At 40.7% G+C, this 22,747-nt stretch overlaps 2 protein-coding genes across 2 annotated transcripts in view; one reads left to right on the top strand and one right to left on the bottom strand.

Moving 5' to 3' along the window:
• Positions 1-284: 284 nt before the first annotated feature.
• On the bottom strand, positions 285-14,269 carry IMPACT (impact RWD domain protein). The gene is made up of 11 exons (XM_075272152.1): positions 14,202-14,269; positions 10,622-10,750; positions 10,163-10,215; positions 9,250-9,312; positions 8,021-8,106; positions 5,546-5,671; positions 4,885-4,985; positions 4,305-4,378; positions 2,947-3,037; positions 2,253-2,387; positions 285-605 (listed from the first exon to the last, which is right to left on the bottom strand). The coding sequence occupies exons 1-11, from the start codon at positions 14,235-14,237 to the stop codon at positions 534-536; spliced, it is 966 nt and encodes a 321-aa protein (XP_075128253.1). The 5' UTR covers positions 14,238-14,269; the 3' UTR covers positions 285-533.
• Positions 14,270-15,973: 1,704 nt separating this feature from the next.
• Positions 15,974-22,747, top strand: part of OSBPL1A (oxysterol binding protein like 1A) — an 85,722-nt gene continuing 78,948 nt past the window's right edge. Inside the window, exon 1 of the mRNA XM_075270592.1 lies at positions 15,974-16,045. Within this exon, the coding sequence (XP_075126693.1) occupies positions 16,027-16,045 (19 nt within the window). The 5' untranslated portion in view covers positions 15,974-16,026. The remainder of the gene's footprint in view (positions 16,046-22,747) is intronic.

Raw genomic sequence — 22,747 nt, 5'->3', positions numbered from 1 at the left:
TGACTCTGTACTGTCAGGCAGGAGGAGGCAAGGGTGTGATTCTCAGTTCTGACACTGTTCAGCTCAGATTGGAGCTCTGGATCACACCCCATTCCTGTTCCTACCCGATAATGCCCACCTGACAGTTTAAATAGCACATCAGACATCAAAATTAACAGCATTGATTGCTCAGGAACAGTGGAGGCTAGAGAAAAAATTCCAACTGCATCAGAATCAGTGGAGCAGCATTTATTAACAGATGCTAAGAACTGGAGTTAGTAAAGGTGGTGAAAAATCCATTTTAACTAACTGATTCAAAATGTTTAAGGTCCATTGACAAAGGATATCTCACAAAAGACAGCAAAATATAGTGGAAGAAATAAATATATTATAACGCTATAACAGTCCTCCAACTACATCTGGAATCTTCTTGTAAACTTAACATTCCTAATGTCTGATTTAAATGTCTTAATTTAATTGTCGGAAAGAAACCCTGTAGGAGAAGGCATCCTCATCACATATTAATGAAAATGCAGATTTTTTTTAATGACACATTAATGTTCTATCCTCTTCTTATTTTCTTTACCATGATGTTTGTTCTTTCCTCCATGCTTTCCAGAATCTTCCTAAGATAATGAAAAAATAATATCATGAATTAAAAGGCATTACAAAGAACAGATACCCACCAAGGACATCAAACAAGTCTTTCCACAGTTTTGTATTCATCTATTTTGCAATAATGTCACCAAAACTGTATCCACCCGATATGTGCAGATATGTATATTTTCATTATAATACACAGGAAAAGATACAATATACAAGCAAAATAAAATGAAATATAACAAAGCAGCTATAAAGTATTAATGTTTATAAACCTTTTACCTAACATTTTATATGATATAAAAAACAACTGAAGCATGAACTTGTTCTTCCTAAAAAATAACAATTATTATTATTATTTTTTATTTTAAAGAAGATTTGCGCAAAGTTCTGTATAACAGATGTTTCTCCACAGTTTAGCACTGCTGATCGTTTATCAGAATATACAGTGCTGTGCAAAAGTTATAGACAGGCGTTAGAAAAATGCTGCAAAGTAATATTGCTTTCAAAAATAGAAGTGTTTTATAAAAAGTGTTTATAGTTAATTTTATTAATTGACAAAAACAGAGTAATTGAACAAAAGAGAACTGTATATCATATCAATATTTGGTGTGACTGCCCTTTGGATGAGACCTGGAAGTGAAGATATCGCCCTCACAGAGCCCTGATCTCAACATCATCCAGCATGTCTGGCATTACATGAAGAGACAGAAAAATCGGAGCAAGGTTACATCCATGAAGATCTGTGCTTAGTTCTCCAATATGTTTGAAACAACCTCCTTGCAAGTTTCATCAATAACTGTGTGCAAGTGCACCTAGAAGAATTGTTGCTGTCTTGAAGGCAAAGGACAGTCACACCAAATATTGATTTGATTTAGATTTCTGTTAATTTACTTTACATTTTGTTGATTGACAAAAATAAACTATCAACACTTATTTTTCTGAAAGCATTATTACTTTGCAGCAATTTTTTTTCCACGCATGCCTAAAACTGTATTGTATAATTATAATATTCAGAGATTACGAACACAAAGTTAAAGGCCATTTTTAATATTACAAAGGGCCTGTCACCAGATCTGTAAAGCCCATTGACATACATCACTTGCTAGGCGATGTCGCCCTCAGCTTTTTGGTGTTTTGTTTATTCAAATCTAACTCTTTCATAATGTGGATGCATTACGGTATACTAGCCAAGTCGGCAGTAACACTGTATGATATACCGCTCTCCCAGAGAAACTACAGTGCTATCATCCATCTGGCTGGTATATCCTAATTTACATGGAATGGCTAAATGGAGCTCAATAAACTTTGAGATCCATTTCCAATCACATCTATGAGTGATAGGTTATTATGCAGGAAGGTAAACAGAGGAGCAGCGGAGAATCCGAAATGAGCTGTGAAGTTGGTCGGCCAACCCATTGACTCTGACTCCAATTTCTTCATAAATGACTGACAGCCACGGTCAGACAGAGCTGCAAAAATCCTCTAATTCACAGATAAACTATGTATGTAATTAATTAATTATATAATACCAATAATCGCACAAATACCCAAACCTGGCCACAACCCTGAGTAATTGTGAAGACTTTTTAAGGATATTAGCATTTAGTGAAGACTGTAAAAAAAACTTTTAAGATTCAGAAATTAGTTACCATCTTAAACTTAACACTTACTGCAGAATTTGTGTAGTGATTCTCTACCAGTATGTTCCTTGCACAGTTATTGATGTGCTTAAAGCGATCAGGCCCAAGAAGGATCCCTCCATACCATCGTGATACAACCACCATTACATCTCTGGCATCCAAAATCTAGTAGTACATAGTAATAAATTCAGAATTACAAACTAATACAGATGTGTTCACATTTCAACAATGCACTGCAGTCATCATATGTGTCGGGGAAGTTCCTATTCAACGGGTGTCTGCCAAAAGTGTGTCCTTTTAGCATATGTAGGGCCAAGTGTTGTGGTAATTTTTTTACTCTACATGGAACAGCACAGAACACTATGCCAGTCAGGGTAGGGAGGTATAAATTAAAAAATGTATACCACACAGTATATAGTTTTTTATATTCAGGTTCTATGGTTGAATACGTATAGGTAGATTATAATCTTGCTGCCATTACTGTCATATAAATCTACATGGTGAACTTGTGTTTATACACAGCAGCCAATCTGAGGATGGAGAACTGCAAGGATGAGTGAGAGAGCGGGAGCCGAAACCAATGGGAAGACAGGTGGTATGCTGACTACTTCAGCTTATCTACATACACATAATAGACCTACAGACAATAACAATTCTCTAACATAATTACAAAGAGCTAAGTAATTCCACTAGATGGCTGTGCAGATAGAGCAATCCTAAATACCTGCATAAGATGGAGAAGTCTTTTACCAGCCGCTGTCTCCCCATCATCCTCACAGTCTTGTATGAACGTATTTGTCTTCTTAGAATATATCCTGTCGGATGGGAGCGGATACATAACAATTTACAGACACAAAATATAGAATAGAAATGACCAGAACAGCACTCCAGTCTGAATGGAACAGTAGAATGAAAATGCAAGTCGATACTCATTTCAATGCTAACTGCTGGAGATAGGTAAGCCTGTACCACAGCTATCTTTGGCATTTCCCATTCAAATGAATGGCGCTACATTATGCATTTCTGACCAGCCACTCTATTCATACTGGAGTTAACCCCCCCCCCCAATTCTCATGATCAATGGAATCCCCATCAGTCAGACCACTACCGGTCAGCAAGTTATACTGTAGGCATTCAACAGAAGGTGAATGGGTACCAGAATACCCATTACCTTATTCACCAGATTTACTGGTGCCACCCTATTTTCAATTTTTCTATGACAGCAATTTGTCATAATGAAGACTCTTACTTGGACTCTTACTTTCCATATGTTGTTTTGCCCAAGCAGGAGATACAGCTGACTTGTGCAAGAACAGAAGAGATTTCTTATTCTCCAGGCCCTGTGACTTCAGATGACCACAGGGACCTCATGGACATTTGTTTATGATATCACCACCACATTGTTCATCAGACAGCATACTTGCTGTTTAACCCCTTAGATGCTGAAGTCAACGTTGACTGCAGCACCCAAGTTGGTTCAGAGAAAAAAAATAGACATTTTTTTCGCCTTGCTAATAAAAAACCCCCCACAATTGGTATCATCATATCCGTAACAATCCATAAAATAAACTGAGTGCATTATTTATTTTACATGATAAAAACCATAAACCTTACAAATCAGATGCCTGAATTGGTGTGTTCTGTTCATCTCACCTCTCAAAAACAAAAACTAATAAAAACTGAACATAAAATCATATGTAACCGCATAATATAAGGTCTTGAAAAAATGCATTGAAATAAAATTTAATGGGTTAAATTGGATCCACAAAATGGATACAGAAGATACACTTTAGACTACCTGAAACTCCTTGTAACTAAGCTGGAAATTACAGCTTTACATTAGAAGAGCTACATTAAGAGGCAAGCAAGCAGCAATTACTAAGGGAAATAAACTAAAGGTAAGTATCACCTATAGCTAATGGTTTACTTCGTTACTTATCCAGTTTCAAAATGTGAACAAACAAAATACATAAATCTACCAACCAAAGGGCCAGTCAAATGATTTACACATCCTGAAGTTCACAAACGAACAGGGACATTTTTACGATATGTACCAGCCTTGTGGTATGAGAGATAACTCACCTGTATGCATAAATGTTATGTGTTGCACTAGCAATTTTCTTGTTCTCATACAATTTATTCAGTACTGCTTTCACCTGAAATATTAAAATACAATGTTAAAAACCTAACGCCTGATTGATCTATACATATGGTATATGTGTGTGTAGGATGATGTGTTACTGCAATTTCTCTACAATATGGCATCTTATATACCGCTGCAAAGCTAACAACGCACTGAATTCAGCATTGAGATATGCCCTGGTACCAAAGATAGGTTTCTGCTCAGCCTGTCAAGTCAGTGGTGGTGGCAGCATGTATTTGGGGTGCATGGACTGTGCTGGAGTGCGATTTACACTCAATTTGTAGCCTGAGTGAAGGGGTACTACAAGATTGCGTGAGTGGAGTAAGCTGACCCCTGATGGCCGCACCCATGTCAAGTTGTATGTGACACTTTACATTCAATGTCTTCCATTATATTGCCCAATATCACCTACAGCATCCCTGTGATCACACAATTTGTTACTGTATGGCAAGGAGAGTGTCAGTAAGCGGCATTGCAGGGTTCTGAACTGTATACATAGCATTCATAGAGTATACTCACCTGGCCTGGACTGTCCACAGGAGCTAAATGGGCCTGAAATGTACTCCTTCTGTCACTTATTGGTTCTCCATGGACAATTGAGGGAACTTCTTTACCAACTCCTAAAATAAATTAGACAAAATAAAAAAATGGATTTTTGTACTCACCATAACATCCTTTTTTTACTGTATTCATTGTGGGACAAAGCACCATGGGTATAGATCTAGCCATTAGGGGTTGACACTAGGAATAACAAAAGAAGTCCGCTCCGCCTCTGGCTATACCCTCTCACAGACACTATGCTAGCCAGTTTGTACCACAGTAGTAGGAGAGAGAAAACAAATAAACAAGAACATGGAACCAACAACCATGCTGACACAGCGCAATTTCCAAAACTGGCAAGGTTTTAGAAATCGTAGCATGTCAATTATACCTACGGAAACGCTGGAGGTTTTCCAAGAGATATAACCTCTGCAAACTTTCTGTCTAAAGCACTGCGGGAAGAACCGCAATGTGTTGCCACCGCGTTTTTTCTCGCTGTGTTTTTTTTTGCTGCGGGACGCCCCGCGTCGCTGTGGCCTTAGCCTTAAGAGAATACAGTACATAACTTTCCATCACATCATCTTCTGACCTTTCTTTGCATTTTCTAATATTTTCTTTTTACCAACAATATAATAATTACCTTCTGAATTGTCAAAAGTTCCATCAATAACAGAACATAACAACAAGTCATTTAATAATTCAGAGGTGCAGGCAATGTCATCATCATCGGCCTCCGTCTCTTCTGTTGTGGCTTTGGAAGTAGGAGCTGTAGGGACAGCAAGAATATTAGTAGTTTATATCACTGCGACTAATGAATAAGACTCATCATTAGTGAGGATTTTATACGTAGTCCAAAACATCTCAACTGTCTCTTCTTTTCCTGGAAACTAATACAAAGTAAGCCATAATGTTATGTTCATATGTTGTGCTACACTGTGGATATTTCTTTTTTTGTAGATTGTGAGCCCCATATAGGGTTCACAATGTACATTTTTTCCCTATCAGTATGTCTTTGTAGTATGGGAGGAAATCCACACAGACACGGGGAGAACATACAGACTCCTTCCAGATGTTTTGTCCTTGGCAGGATTCAAACCCAAGACTCATGTGCTGTGAGGCTACAGTGCAAACCACCGAGCCACCGTGTCGCCACTACACTGTGGATATTTCTTGTCCACATTTCTGGATGAAAATCTGTAGTTGATAAAGTTATGTCAGAACCTTGGTTGACAGATTCCCTTTATAGGGTTTTTCTTCCCATATTGGCTGCTCTCAAGTACTGACACCAAAGGTGGGACTTACAGCAACAGGCTAGCAACTTTCCACAGAGGAAAATGTATCACCGAGGGAGTAAATATAAAACATAACTTTTAATGATATATGGATAAAATAAAACTCAGTGTACTATTAAAAATGAGAGAATCTTACAAAATGGTGCCACTATGATGAATTCAGAGCACCACCGATAATAATCTCCCATATACAATGTTTTCCTATTTGTAAGATCTCAGGTGGCAGAGATCTTAGCATACAGTATATGAATATCACCTAGATGTCTGGTGATATAATTACGTGTAGGTAGTGGATAGATATTGGATAGACATTGTTCATATAGCCATGAGTGCACAATGTCTGTGTATGTTGTATGCTAGCAGTCCCCTATCTATGCCGATGTGAGTTGTAGCATAGCATTAATGCTTCCTATTAACGTCCACGTCTGTAAGGCACAAATGTACAACTGCCTCTGGCAAAAGTAGATGCAAAGGCGTATATGTCAAAAATCTCTACAGCAGTTTTTTTTTATCCATATATCATTAAAAGTTATCCTACTAATATTATAAATGTGAAAGTTTGTGTGTTTGGATGTTTGTGAGTTTGTATGTTTGTTACTCAATCACGCTAAAACGCCTGGACGGATTTGCGTGCAATTTTCCACAAACATAGTTTTCCCTTAGGATTGAGTCACAGGCTACTTTTGGTGCCACTAAACAACATGGCTTCCTAGCAAGAGACTCACAAAAGCAGGACTCCTAGCCCCAGCTATAGACTCACACACACTGCCTGGCATTTCCTGCCTCAACCTGCCTGCACACTCCTTACTGTCACCTCAGGAGTAGCCCTCACTCTACTCACTCACATTTACATATAGCTTTCCACTATATAACACATCACATTGTCTGTATCACGACATACACAATACAACACATCACATTGTCTGTATCACTACATACACAATACAACACATCACATTGTCTGTATCACTACATACACAATACAACACATCACATTGTCTGTATCACGACATACACAATACAACACATCACATTGTCTGTATCACTACATACACAATACAACACATCACATTGTCTGTATCACTACATACACAATACAACACATCACATTGTCTGTATCACTACATACACAATACAACACATCACATTGTCTGTATCACTACATACACAATACAACACATCACATTGTCTGTATCACTACATACACAATACAACACATCACATTGTCTGTACCACTACATACACAATATAACACATCACATTGTCTGTATCACTACATACACAATACAACACATCACATTGTCTGTATCACTACATACACAATACAACACATCACATTGTCTGTATCACTACATACACAATACAACACATCACATTGTCTGTATCACTACATACAAAATATAACACATCACATTGTCTGTATCACTACATACACAATACAACACAACACATCCCATCACATTTGCTAGCCCACCAAACTTTTTAAAGCACTTTTACAGTTTCACACGTCTGTGTCCGCCTAATTCTCAAATCACCGCAGACGAAGTCGCGGGTAAAAGCTAGTGTTTTATATTTACTCCCTTGGTGATATATTTAATAGAATTGAGTAAATTTGCCCGTCAGTGACTCATAGAAGAAAATGGAAGCAAAAGAAACAGCAAAGTGCAGCTGATCTACACTAATTTCGTGACTGTGAATTGTGACTGTAACTGTGAGTTATGTGAACATCATAGAGCAGCACTGCCAAGATAGGAAGAACTCTTTAAGCAAGATAGACTGTCAATATTTAATTTATGAGAAGGAAATAAAATTGTGTTAGCAACCTGGGACAGATGTTTTGGATATCTCCTCCAAAAATTCTCTAATTTTTTCCACCCATTGGTAAAGGATGTTCTCTCCAAGATTTTGCCTACAATTATTAAAAAAAGCAAACAAAAATAAAACAGTTACTATTGTAATGATTTGCATATTACTTAGGATTATAGATAGGCAATTCCTGATGCTAGTCTTGCAAAATGCCACTTATTCATCAGAATGTTTTTGAACACTGATAGATGATCAGATTTACAGGATTGTCAAATTTAAGGAATGTCATCCTTTTTACTTCTTACACAAATTCAATCCAACCGTAAGTACATGGCATGTGAAAATAAATGGAAGATAAAACAGCAACGTATTTCTAATATATATGTTGAAATCCAACACACCGAGCCTTCTTCCAACAACGTCTGTCATTAGGTAGACATGGGGAGACCAATATACATTTAATGGTTGGCTGATCCTGCCAAAATTGGAAGGTTTAGCCAATATACATTCAATGTGTTCCGTTAGTTTAACATACTAAATTATTGCATATATACATAATCTCAAATAAATGTTAGCACTGCTTCCTGAATTGATTCTAATGGCATGTGATCAGATTAGACTATGACTGTGTCTCACTGTGGGAAGAATATGCAAATCTGTCTTCCATGATGTAATTAGGAAGTCAGCTGCTGCCTCAGTGTTGCAAACCAATAGAGGCGCTCACTGGAATGTGCAAGCCTGTCTTCCCTGATGCAATTAGGAAGACAGAATTCCAGTGAAATAACCCAATAAAGGTTTGCTCCCTTTAGCATCATGCTCGACCTTCCAAGAGGCCTTTGTTTTGCAATGACGCTGGGATTATTACCAGGTATAGTCTCTCAATCGAGGACGGCCGTTTCGATGTACTTGCATCTCATCAGCTCGATGTAGAGAGAACTATAACCTGGTAGAGGTGAGAGGCTTAGGCAGGGTTAAGGGGATATTGTCACTGTGTCTCACTGTGTGATACTGTGCATGGTTGATGTCTACATTATCAGCCTCTGGAGCTGGTGTTTCAAACATTACAGTTCATTGGTCTCCGCACTGACCGAAGTGAAGTGCCCTATGTAATGTCCAGTATATACCTACCTCAAAAATCCAACAATCCAGCATCACATGGATGCTAAACTACTGAATCTGTGTTCAGTAGTGTACAGTACTAGACAACCTCTAATTATTAATATAGAATTAAAACAGCATTACTTACAGGTAAATTTCCTCTAAATTGTTTGAAATTGTCAAACGATCTTCACCTCGAAGCCATGGAGCACTGTACGAGAACATGCACAAGATATAAAGAGTTATATAGAAAATAATATACATGTAAAGCATGTGAACATTAGTGTTTCCTACACAAAACAAGATAGGAAATAACTAAGTATACCTAAAAGAGACCAGCAGCTAAAAGATACTATTCTAACCTTGGTCCCTGAGCTCAATGAACTAGATTTCACACTACAAATAGCTTTAACACCTAGTTACAACCACATTATGTATAGGATGAAGCTTTCCAATCTCATGACAGCATAAAAGCTATGTTCTTTCCAAAATGTTTTTAAAAAACATAGCTTATTATAACTATAGGTCCTGTCACTAAGCCATGTTGCCCAAACGTATTTTACTATGAGCTTGTTGACAGGTTCTCTTTCTAGGTGTATGCTCTTCTTCAACATGTATAACATATGCAGAGATTGCCATTTTTGGTGGACTAGAATCTTAGTTTTCCAAAGATACTAGGATCAAAGCTGCAGAATTCAGATAGTGCCACGTGCAGCATTGAATTTCCTGAAACCCCTATATATCCCCAATAGAAACCAGGACTCACAGCATCATGTCATCATGTAGTTATGAGGATGTGATTCACTATTTCACATTGGAATTACTGTCTCTTCATGATTACAGTACAGGACAGTAGTCCCATGCTGAGGCAGTGCCTCTCAGCATCATACATAACCACATGATACTGTGAGCCTGGTTTTCTGTGCAGGGTGCAGTTCAGGAATTACAGCCGGTATACAGACCATACTTTCCAAGTATGGTGGCTGGCCTAAAATAGCATATGTCAGAGGATACACACCATATCTCAGCCAGGTTTAATACGATGCACTAGCATAACTTACTTTAGTTGATAGAGTGGGGGTGCTGCAGATGGGTATTCTGGGGGTAGTATTACCTAGCACAAAACATGAGATAATATATCAGGAGAGAAATAAGAGAAGATGACCAACATGACATGAGTACACAGACCCTACACCGGTTGGACCCCCTCCCATCAACTGCTTCTAGATCTGCACTGTATATGGAGCCAGTAGCAGATGCCCACACACACTGTTTAGCACCTCTGCCAGAGTACTGAAGCTCCGCATACTGTGTAGATCCAGTAAATGCAACAGCTGATTGGACAGGTACCAGGTGTCAGAAACCCCACCAATCTAATACTAACTAAGGGTAGGTCATCAATAATGTCTCTTGGACAATTCATTTAAAATGGTGTTTCATTCCATATACAATTCGTGTACATCCGGCTAACATCGACTCATGTAAAAGAGCCCGAAAGAAAAAAATCCTCATTTGACTACCTGTAAACAAAGTGTCCACTCAGGATGATCCAAAGAGTTGGAGATTTTTATACAAAATATTCTTGCAGCTTCATCTATTACACACCAGTCATCCCCATAGATAGAAGAAAGGGCTTCAATTTCATCAACCTAAAAAAAATGTATATAAGTTTAAAAAATGTATAAATTGAAGACAAAAAGACAATTTTACAAGTTGGATGAACATTGCAGAAATTGTGCCACGATGGACTGGAATGGTATGATAAGTTAAAAAAATTGTCCAGTTCCTCTTCAGACATGGTCATTGATAAAAGTTTAGTGGGGGTCCAACTGATCAGCTGAAGAGGCTCTCGCTCGTGCAATTGCTGTGTTCCCTTTACTGTTTACATCGCATACTATTTATTTCATAGTGGTTGCCTAATGTTCATACAACCTTGTCCCATTCACTTCTATGGAATGAGCCTGTAATTACATAGGGCGGCCACTATGAAACAAACAACATCCAATGTAAACAGTCAATGTAATGCTCACATGAGCAACACAGTCCCTACAAATAGCTAATCAGCAGAGGTCCCAGGTGCTGATCTTTTATTGATGACCTATCCTGAAGTGAAAATACCTTTGTTAGCAACCAGGGTGCCATAAGGGGCTAGCACTGACTATGCTCTGTCCTCTCTATGTCCCTCCCAGTATAATTTACACCAGGCCACAACAGCCTGATGTACACTCCTGGTCCAACTCCAGTCTTCTTCACAAATAATTGACAGCCATGGACAATGAAAAGCAGATATGGAGGAATCACCGTCAGATAACCCATTGTAATGTACTTTAGCAATATATAGTAAAACAATATTTAAACAAATCCTATCTACACATTGCAGAGAAAACAAAGTACAAAGTGTCCTATTGCTTCCAGCAACATGCACTGTGTATCAAAATACTTTAAGCTAAGGCCTCACTGGGCGTAAACGCAGCAAAAAAAAAATAAAAATGCAACATAAAAAAATGCAGAGAAAACGCTGCTTTTTCTGTCACGGAAAAAATGCGCATTTTTCAGCTTTGTGTTGCGGAAATTCATGAGTTTTCTGTTGAGTTTTCATTGAATTTTTGCTCGAATTTCTCATGTGCAATAAAGGTAATTGAAAGACTATGTTGAAAATCCTAAGCAATTATGGTCCTCCTGTTGCAGTTTTGAAAATTGCAGCATGTCAATTATATCTACGGAAACGCTGACAGCTATAATAGTAACAGAAATTCTGCAGAAGAAAACTCTGTGAACTTTCTGTTCAAAGCGCTGCGGGAAGAACTACAATGCATTCACGCCACGGTTGTTCCCGCAGCGCTGTAGTGGGGCAGTTCCAGTCTGTGTGGCCTTAGCCTCAACCAAGCAAAACAGTGAGTTTTTGTCTGCGGATTTTGATGCTTTTCCGTGGCGTTTCTGCGGAGTTTCCGCAACACACTTATCATGCTGCGTATTTGCTGCGGTTTTCACACTCTCCATAGAAATCTATGGAGGGAATAAAACAGCGTTTCCGCAACTATAATTGACATGCTGCATTTTAGCTAGAGATGAGCGAATAGCATTCGAAACTGCAGTTTCGAATACCTTGCTCCATAGGAATGAATGGAAGTGGCCGGCGCGCGGCCAGTGCTGGCACTTAACCCCTTGCTGTTCGCCCGCTCCCATTCATTCCTATGGGAGCAAGGTAGTTTCGAATACTATTCGCTCATCTCTAGCTAAAATGCAGCATGTCAATTATAGTTAGCTTTACCGCAGCGTTTTTTTTCCGCAGTGTGGGGCTAGGATTAGACAAAATTGCATTCACTATGCCGGTACTGTAAAATGCAGCGTTTTTTTTCTGCTGTGTTTCTGCCCAGGCTTAGGCTATGGGTACCCAGGTATGCTGCAGCAGACCCACCCATGGGAAAACTCGACAAAATCATCTTGTTTATATAGCAGCTTTCTTCCCCCATTTCTGGGCAGCTTGCGGGCTTTTAACCTTTGCATGGTAAAGATTAAAAACCCACGGGCAAACATGCAGCAGTAACTGACTGACAGCCATCCCTGTATGTATTGTCATGTAGGGGAGGTTGGACATCAACGAGTGATAGCAATCCTTGTACCCTCTAGTATAGAAAAAGCAGAGATATCATTTAATAAGTTACTAGTTAGAGCCTGGACAGCCGAGAATGTCTGATATGTGCATACAAAAATGTGCATGTCTATATCTACTGTTTTTTTCATTTGAATTTCCCGATTTTACTTTTTTTCAGCTTTGCTAGTAACAAACACATGTATGCAGAGAGCACATGAGTGTCATCTGTGTACGGTTAATTTTTTTTGTGGACCCATTAATTTGGTGGGTTCTGTCTGCAAACTGGACAACGGAAGTACACGTCTTTTTTTATGTGTACCAATGAGTGAATAGATATAAAATGGGAATATTTATGAAGAGTGGCATATTGAATGTCAGTCTTCATAACCCCAGCACTGGGAGGTGGATGTCTCTTCGGAAATACAGCAGCATCTCTGCAGGGCAAGTGCCAGTAATCTGGCGTGAATGATATTAAATGTAGGGAAACTCCGACATCACTTCCATCAAAGTGCTGTGAAAACTGCAAAAATGGCAGTTATTGCTACGATATTGGTCTCAAGTGACGTTGGAAAAGTCCCAAACTTGAAGCTTGCGACTTAATTGCGCCAGATATCTGACTTAAACTTTATAATAAATACCCCCCATTGAATATTATGGTTTTATCCATTACCTTAGGGCCAGACAGACAGAACATGAAAAAAATTACTGTTATTACAAGGCTGCTTTCAGGGAATGTGTAATGTCCATGCTATCACGGACAGCAAACAAGCCAGTCTCTACAAATAGTGCTTTGATTTTCTGGGAACAATACACTAGAATGGTGCAAACTGGACCAATATAGAGAACGTCCCCATTCTTTATGCATGCTCCTTTTTCTGAGTGGAAGTCTGAATGTGTCCATTATGTGAACGTGAGTCTATGTAGTATGGGATTTAAATGGACATCGCACATTCATTGAAAGCCCTTATTGGGGTGTTCATGAACCCTACAGATTCCACTGGTGGATCTTTTTACCTACAACCATACACCAGTCTTCTCTGCTCCTCCTGCTCTACGGCACGGTAATAGCAGCTCAGAACACATGTACAATGTACCTAAGTATGACACATGTATGTTCACAAAACTAAAAAAGTGGGAGCTGGCAGCAAGAAGAGGCAATGAATGGATGACAAAAATGATAAAACAAACTTGTAAAACAAGGACAATCCTGGGATATTCAGGACTGGTCCTCCTGGTGATCTCAATGTATGTGACTGCCAAGGAACACTGTACTGTAGGTACCCCTCTCTACTTTTCTATAGTCATTATCAATGTGATATTAGTCAGGGTGCCCATAGAATCCACCTCGGTGTTTAGGAGGACGAGTATACATAACATTATGCTATATACAGTCCTTCTATCTGCACATAGACTATCATCATGTCTCTCCCTCACTGCAGTGGTGCTGTATGTAATACATAAGACATTGTCACATATTGCCTCTGTCTGCCACGATTCTCACTCACTTGGCTTTGTAAGTTTTCTTCTTCCGTGTCAGCCATGGAGCTTGCATGTGTTTCCTGTGATTGGAATATTGCAGTGCCGGGACTTCACCACTAGGAGGCGCTGGTCACTAGGATTCAGTGAGAGCACATTGTTATGTACACAGATGTCTGCAGATATTACTACAGGGCTGCCTGTGAAGTTGTGAATGGAAACTCCAGGGACAAGCCAGTCGCTACAGAATACATTATATAGCATTGCAGCCAAGTAGCAATGGACTTTATTTTCTAATTTGTGTATGTCTGAATATTTTAGAATAAAAATTACCCAACAATGAATGTCCTTTCCCTAATAGATTGTAAGCCCTTGTGGGGCAGAGTACATCTGGTTCTGGAAAACAAACATTTATACATCCCTGTATACATAAATATAAAAAGCTACAGGTTTTAGATTTTTTTAAGGTACTAAAATGTAAAAAACAAAAACATAAATTTGGTATTGCCATAATTGCTTCATAGAATACAGGCAGCACGTGAGTCCATACCTTTTGGCTGCAACAAAAACACTGTAACACTGTAAAAACAAAGCTCTGACGCCTGCGCAGTCGGTTCTGCCAGCAGGACACAGGTAGAGCCGACTGCATATGTCGGCCGGCAGCCATATTTTCGAGGCCGCAAGGCAAGACTGCGCAGGCGTCAGAGCTGACGAAGAGGGAAGACGACAGAGAAGGGGAGGATGCAGCTGAAGAAGAAGGCGTCGCTGGAGCCTGTTCTCGGGCAGCAGTGGGGACGCCCCATCGCCGTTTGAGCGCTGGGGCCCGCCCTCATTGCTGCAGAGAACTCATTAGCATACTGGTAAAAACCGTTATTTCTAAGGAACGGTGCGGCGGAGACCACGTCTAAAGGTAAGTGATGAATAGCCTTTCTAAAGAATATTCTGACGTCTAAAGCACACAAAACAGTGTTTTAGTGGTAGAATCCCTTTAAATATGCTTATGTTTGTGGGAAAACTGCTTTAGGCCGGGGCCCCAGGGGTTGGAAACGCCACGGGAAAAATCACGGCGTTTTACAGTAAATGCAATGTGGGTGGGATTCATGCGAATCCCATGCCCACTTTGCATTTAAAACCTCAGTGCAGACACGCTGCAATTTCCGTTTTGGAAATCGCAGCATGTCATTTTTATCTACAGAAACGCCGGTGGCTTTCCTGTAGCTATTAATGGTAACAGAAAGTCCGCGGAGGAAAACTCTGTGAACTTTCTGTTCAAAGCGCTGCGGGAAGAACCGTTTTTTCCCGTGGGGCCTTAGCCTGAAGTTACACATTGTAAAAACGCAGTGTTTTTACCATGGCTGAGACACCGCGGCAAAATACGCTGTGTTTTACAGTACCTGCAAAGTGAATGGGATTCTGGCTAATCCCATCCACACATTGCAGAAAAATATCTGCATATATCTGATATACATCATTCAGTGTGAATAGAAAGATCATATCATTATATTGTAAGGGAAGAGAAAGGTATTCTATAGTGAGGAGATAATACCACTTCACCACATGCACTACACTACTTCAGTGACTATGGTTATTCTGATGTGCACTCCACACTGCTACATCTTTAGGAGTCACTGAGGGAGAATGCCCCCAGTAACTGCCCCATCCCCGGATATTAGTAGTAGCCCAGGGACACAGGCGGAGGGGTCAGTCAGCTGCCATTGGGGAGGAGACAGACAGGAAGTGTGTGATAATACGAGCCATGTGTACGGGGAGGAGCTGCACTCTCCTCTCTCCGCCCTGTCTCCAGTCCTGTCAGGCAGTCCCCGGGCAGGGTGTCCGCACCATTACATAGCCGGGATGGCGAGCGCTGTGCCTGGTAAGTGTGTGCTGTACATCTACACCCGCCAGCAGGGGCAGTGTAACAGGTGGCTGCAGTCTTGTGTGCTTGTTGCCCTGTCTGTCACAAGCCTTATGGTGTCACATGACAAGGACCAGTCACTAGGACTGCACATAGATAGACACTAGCGGTGCTAACACTATGAGACCCTGACATCTAATAGGCATCTGTCTATATGGTGTATAGTCTGTGTATGAGCCTCAGGATCAACAAGTTCTGTCGATAGCAACCAGTCACATCTCTGTGCCTATTAAGAATAGAGTAGCCGGAATCTGCTTAGATTTGGTGGTCACGTTACATGATAAGGAGGGAGTGCGGTCTGTAAGTATTTTCGGGGCGGACATAGAGGTCTTGTTGGGCTCCTGGGTCCAGATGTTTTTGAACTGTGATAGGAAATGTGTCAGGAGATTGCAGCAGCCCCAAATCCTGGCAGGCTCCATTGTTACATGCAGCTGTGCATAAAAGAGTTAAATATTGATGACCTCTCCAGGATTGGTCATTAGTATCTGATCAGTGGGGGAGTTCGCCACCCAGGACTCCCACTGATCAGCGGCTTGCTCAGACAACTTGTGTTTTTCAGTCATGTGACCTGTTTGGAGCTCAGTACTTGTTATGTGAATAGGTTTTAGCTGCTGTTCCAAGCACAGCCCCATTGCAATGTAGTGAAGAGACCACAGCACTCACTTAAATGCTCTGGTCTCTCGTGGTTTACGTATTGTGTCCAGGTTCTCTTCTCCTGCCAGATAATAAGTTCGCCATAGGGAAATCGTGGCTGGGTTTTTGACAATAAAAAATATTTAAAACTGCAAATTTTTTAGATGGGGGCAGTTCAGACTTGCACCCGGTGTCCGGTTTGTGCATTCCGTCGGGTTTCTGTCTTCAGCGCCGGCAAAACTGGACAGGGGATGGAAACCCAGCGGTCACTTTTAAAACCCATTCACTTGAATGGGCTTGTAAGGTGACCGCCCGTGTCCACCTGTGGCCTGTCTGTGGAGAAACTTTTTTTTTTTTTTTTTTTTAGCCAGACACAAAGTCCTGCATGTCAGGTGAATGCTGCGGCTTCTTCACTGATGAATAAGTACAGTGTTGTACATAGGGTCTGTGCTTGAATGTGATTGAGCTTCTGATATATACGACTGATGAACGTGACATCGTTATAGGGAAGTGACCACTGCACTTGTGTGTGCTGCAGACTCTTTTTGACAGCTGATCTGTGGGGATCCTGGTTGTTGGACCCAAACCTATCACATATTGATGATCTAAAATTTAGCCATTAATATTTAAATCTAAAAAAACCCAAAACCCTTCAGGCTAAGGCCCCACATAGTGAACCGCAGGATAAACGCATTACGTTTTTGAATGAGATTCTGGGATTAGCCAGAATCTCATTCACTATGCTGGTACTATAAAACTCAGCTTTTCTTTCTGCCACGATTCTGCAATGTTGGACTTTGGCAAAGATACTTAACTTTGCTTTAAATTTAAATATGGTTATGTTTCAGGGAAAACTCTTTTAGGTCGGGGCCCCATGTTGTGAAACTGCGATGTTAAAGGGGTTCTATCAGCAAAATCATGCTGATAGAGCCCCACATATCCGTGAATAGCCTTTAAAAAGGCCTTTCAGGCACCGCTAAAGTTATATTAAACTACCCCCCTGTTTTAAAATAAAACCTAAAAAACAATGTTAATCTTATCAGGGTCTGACGTCATCTTCAGCCACGCCTCCTCTTCCAGCGATGTCCTTGGGTCCCGTCTTCCTCCGGCGCTCGCGAACTGCCATTGATAAAAAATGGTGTGGGTGCATGCGCAGTAGTAGTAGTAGTAGCAGCAGCATGCACCCGCACCATTTTTTTTATCAATGGCAGTTTGCGATTTAGCAACATGGGGCCCCGACCTAAAGGAGTTTTCCCTGGAACATAACCATATTTAAATTTGAAGCAAAGTTAAGTATCTTTGCCAAAGTCCAACATTGCAGAATCGCAGCAGAAAGAAAAGCTGAGTATAATAGTACCAGCATAGTGAATGAGATTCTGGCTAATACCAGAATTTCATTCAAAAACGTAATGTGCTTTTGCTGCGGTTCACTATATGGGGCCTTAGCACTTTTGTAAATCGCAGCATGTCAATTATACCTATGGAAATGTTGGGACTGTGAACTTTCTACAAAAAACGCTGCAGAAAAAAGTGGTGCTTTTACGCTGCTGTCTTTTCATCAGCATTTTTTGGCATCAATTCGCTGCGTTGGTTGTCTTTCCAAATGAACTAAATTAACTTTTTTTTTTTTATTAATATATTTTTGGTACCATTACAGAGTTTGCACATGTCCTCATGTGATTGCTCATGCATGCAATATACTGTAGTACTTCTGTATTGTAATATATTGTCAGAGAACCACACTTCCATTATACCATTCTCATGTGTCATATTTAATCCGATTTTTAGCTTTGACAGAATTTTGTATTAAGTTTTGATGAAAAGGCATAATGTCACATGGACAGAGTTGTCTTTACAAAGTTGTTCTTTCTCAGTGATTATACAGTAAGCTCCCAGGGGCTATTTCCAGCATAATCTTGTAAGTGTTGTTTGAAGAATTTCAGATTAGAACAGCAAATCACTCTCCCTGGCTAGGAAAACCTGCAAACGCACGCACCCCCGAAAGAGGAACCAGTGCAGCAACTGACTTTCTATAAGTTGGAAACACTTCGTTCTGTTATCATGTGACCAGTTTACAAATGTATTTCACAAGTCAGTTCCTTGCTATAAAGTCTTTAGATACTGACCAATCGGTTATATTATAACACTGCTTTTGCAAGACGGCAAAACATTGTAAGGCATTAAATTCTCCGTTTACAGGGTCTTCTTACAATCATCCTATGATATGCCAAAGTTAACATTATTGTGGTTGTGAATTTTGACCCCGACAATGCTCAGAGTAAGCTCTGTAGAGTTCTTTAAAATCTTTAGGACTGCTCAGAGGTTTACGTATACTCAAACTGGTTGTGATCAATGGGCAGTGCTACAAATATCTGACTGCAACCAAAGTTATTGAGCACTGTGCTATATTTCCTACATTTTGTGACGGAGGTCACTTATACATCATAGTTGGCGGAGACTGTGACTCCTGAGGACATTACACATGACATCACCACTCTGTTCGTGCTCCTGCAGCAACGTGGTGACTCTACAATGGCACAGGTCTCCTCTTTCTCCGTTTATCTGGGATATACACATACTATCTGCTTTAATCTACAGTGCAAATGTAGTGCATTGCAAATCGATTTATCTTTGTCATATGGTAATTTTACTGTATTTTTAGTTAAAGGGGATACCCAAATTAATTTTGCACACGTTTTCATCCACAGGATAGGTTATCAGTATGTGATCTGTGGAAGTCCAATAAGAAGACCCTGCCAGATCGTCTGCAGGGTACAGGGAGGATGTGCAGGCTCTCCAATTCCATCTATAGCAGTGGGGCTGCCTCAAAACCACTGCATTGGACAAGGCTGCATCGCTGCTCCTATTACTTGATTAGGAGAGCCTGCACATGCTCCGGATCCACTGTAGCAGCTTCTGTCACCCAGACACTGCTGGAACAGGTGAACTGCATGGGGGCCAGGTCTTAGGCTAGCAGTATGTGATCTATAGGGGCCCAGCTAGTGGATAGGTCATCAGTATGAAAAATCATTTTGGGACTGGACATCCCCTTTTAAGGCTACGTTCACCCTGGTGATGAATGTCCATTGTTCTGGTCTTCCACAGGATCAGAATAGTAGGTGGAAAAGTTCCCCTTGTTATCAGATAGAAATAGAATACTTTTCATTTGTATCCAACCTAATTGACTTAAATGATTTAATATGTCTGTATTCATCCTTTTCACTTAAACATGCAAATCAACAACAAGAAATTGGGGAGGGTGTACAGAAGAGGGCCAACTGGTATGGTGGTCAATAGAGATGAACGAACACTATTCGGAACAGCCGTTCCGAATAGCACGCTTCCATAGAAATGAATGGAAGCCGCCGGCAAAGTCTGCGTAAATGGAAGCCGCCGGCACGCAGACTTTTCCGGCGGCCAGTTGCTTAACCCCCCGCGTGCCAGCTACGTCTATTCATTTCTATGGGAGTGTGTTATTTGAAACGGCTGTTTCGAATAATGTTCACTTATGGTCAACAGTAATTGGGTGGTCCAAAGTTCTAATTATTTACTCCACTCAAGGACATATCCAGCTATATACCCCTTTTCATAAATTAATAGTACATGCAAGAAACTTTGTAATAAAGCTTATTAAATAAAGATTTTCTTTTCCACTTTTTAGGTAGAGTTACTTTCTCTATATAAGGTTGAAGGAAGGGGCTGCTAGAAAACTAAATCAAATTCTGCGCTATACTCTGCTACTCTTTGCTCCAAAACTTTAGGTTTGTAGATAAGAGGCTATCAGTACACAAAATGAGGCAATAAGGCTGTGGCCCCACGGGCCGGAAAGGCCACCGCAGGAAAAATCGCAGTGTTTTACAGTACTTGCAAAGTGAATGGGATTCATGCTAATCCCATGCCTACTTTGCGGAAAAAATCGCAGTGCAGACACGCTGCAATTTCCAAAACCGTTGCGGTTTTGAAAATTGCGGCATGTCAATTATATCTACGGAAATGTGGGCAGCTTTCCCTTAGATTTATTTGTAACAGAAAGTCTGTGAAGGAAAACTCTGTGAACTTTCTGTTCAAAGCGCTGTGGGAAGAACTGCGATGCGTTCACACCGCAGTTGTTCCCGCAGCGCTTTAGCGCGGTGTTTCTGGCCCGTGGAGCCTTAGCCTAAATCAATTTAACCAGCCGATAGCTTCCCAATGAAAGAAAAGTCCACAGGCTGCCCTGCTGGAAACACCACACCTAGTTATGGTTGTGATGGTGATATATTGGTTATCCCTCAAAGGAAGTCTAAGCACTGCCAGAGTGAATGTAAGCGTAACCGTGAAGGATGGGATGTGTCGGTGTTCCCCTTTATTTCAGTGGGAGCGCTGGAGATAGCCGAGTGCACAGGTACGCCTACATTCAGCCTGGCTATGGGCTTGCTGAATTCATGACAAGTGAAACCCCCCCCCCACCCCATTCTCAGGATTGGTGGGGTTCTCAGCACTCAGACACCGACTGATGAGCTATTTATTCTCTATCCTATGGGTAGGATTATAAATACTTTTCATGGCATAACCCCTTTAAGTAAATGACCACTAGCATTTTTTTTCCACTCATTTCCAAAATCTTTGAATGTGTGTGCAGCCACAGAATTAATAGAACAGACCAGCACCAAGTACCAAGCACTTGGGGCATGCGGATGTGTGAATATCGGTACGTCTCAGTAAATGATTGGGTAGTGGAGAGACATATATCTGTGCGTGATATTAACTGCCATATCATAGTAAGAAGCAGCAGGAAGATGACTCTTTGCCAGGTCTAAAAAATCAGTTGTGTCTTTTGTCGATACTCGCAATATTCTTTGTCCAATCTACCAGTCCATGATCTCAATAGATCTTTATGTATCTTCTAGTTCGGGTCTTTTCTCAGTTGGTAAACACTTCACCATTTTGGAAATGTAGGTTCCCTAAAATTCATATCAGTGTTTAAAATGAAAATGGAAGGTTTCTTCTGTCTGGGTTCTGTTTTATAAGATGGGGAGAAAATAACAGGGATTGCAGAATTATCTTTTTAATGTAAAAGAAAGGCAACCTATGTAGCAGTGGGACCAATCATACCGTACATGTATTTCTTTTTTTCTGTGAATCGACTCCCTTCCTTTGTGCCGCCTTCAGGGGCTGCCTATCTGTTATTAGGGCAGCCTGGATTTCAGTAGTGACCCTGGGTCTGTTTTCATTCTCTGCCAGCAAGATCCTGCCTCTGGCCAGATTGAGTAGTCTATCAACGTAAGCCTAGGCATTATATACATGAGTCCAGACATGAACCGTGTCCACAACAACCCGTACAATATAACTATATTATGCACAGTGGACTTCATAATGAAAGGGGGAAAAAAATGGCAGAAATAATGATCTTTCGTAAGCGGAGAAATGCTCTGAATCCGGTGGCCATCCAGGGGACAGACATTGAGATAGTCAAGACCTATAAGTACCTGGGTGTGCTCCTCAATAATAAGCTGGACTAGGCTGATCACATGGAGGCGCTGCACAGAAAGGGTCACAGCAGGCTCTACCTGCTCAGGAGGCTGAGGGCCTTTGGAGTCCAGGGGGCACTTCTTAGGGCCTTTTTCAACTGTGATGTGGTAGCATCAGCCATCTTCTTTAGAGTGGCCTTCTGAGGGAGTAACATACCAGCCAGGGACAGAAATAGACATGGGCAGCCCCCTGGACCCAATATAGGTGGTGGGTGACAGAAGGACACTGTCCGTGGTGAGTTCCATGCTGGAGAATAACTCCCATCCCATGTATGAGACCGTGATAGCACTGGGCAGTACTGTCAGTGACCAGAGTGCTTCACACCAAGTGTGAGAAGGAGCTCTATTGGAGATCCTGCCTCTGAACCACGGTCAGGCTGTATAATCTACATCAGGCTAAGCGGAGATCACTCCGCACAGAGAACTAAATGATCCTGAAGTCTTTCTTTTTCTTTTTAGTTGCTATGACTCCTAGTATCTTTTCTACTTAAATGAATTGATTTGTTTTATAATCCTATTT

The sequence above is a fragment of the Leptodactylus fuscus genome, chromosome 4 (assembly GCF_031893055.1).
Source record: "Leptodactylus fuscus isolate aLepFus1 chromosome 4, aLepFus1.hap2, whole genome shotgun sequence".
Classification (NCBI taxonomy): Eukaryota; Metazoa; Chordata; class Amphibia; order Anura; family Leptodactylidae; genus Leptodactylus; species Leptodactylus fuscus.
The sequence above is the reverse complement of the archived record's forward strand: the minus strand, read 5'-3'. Positions and strand labels throughout refer to the sequence as shown.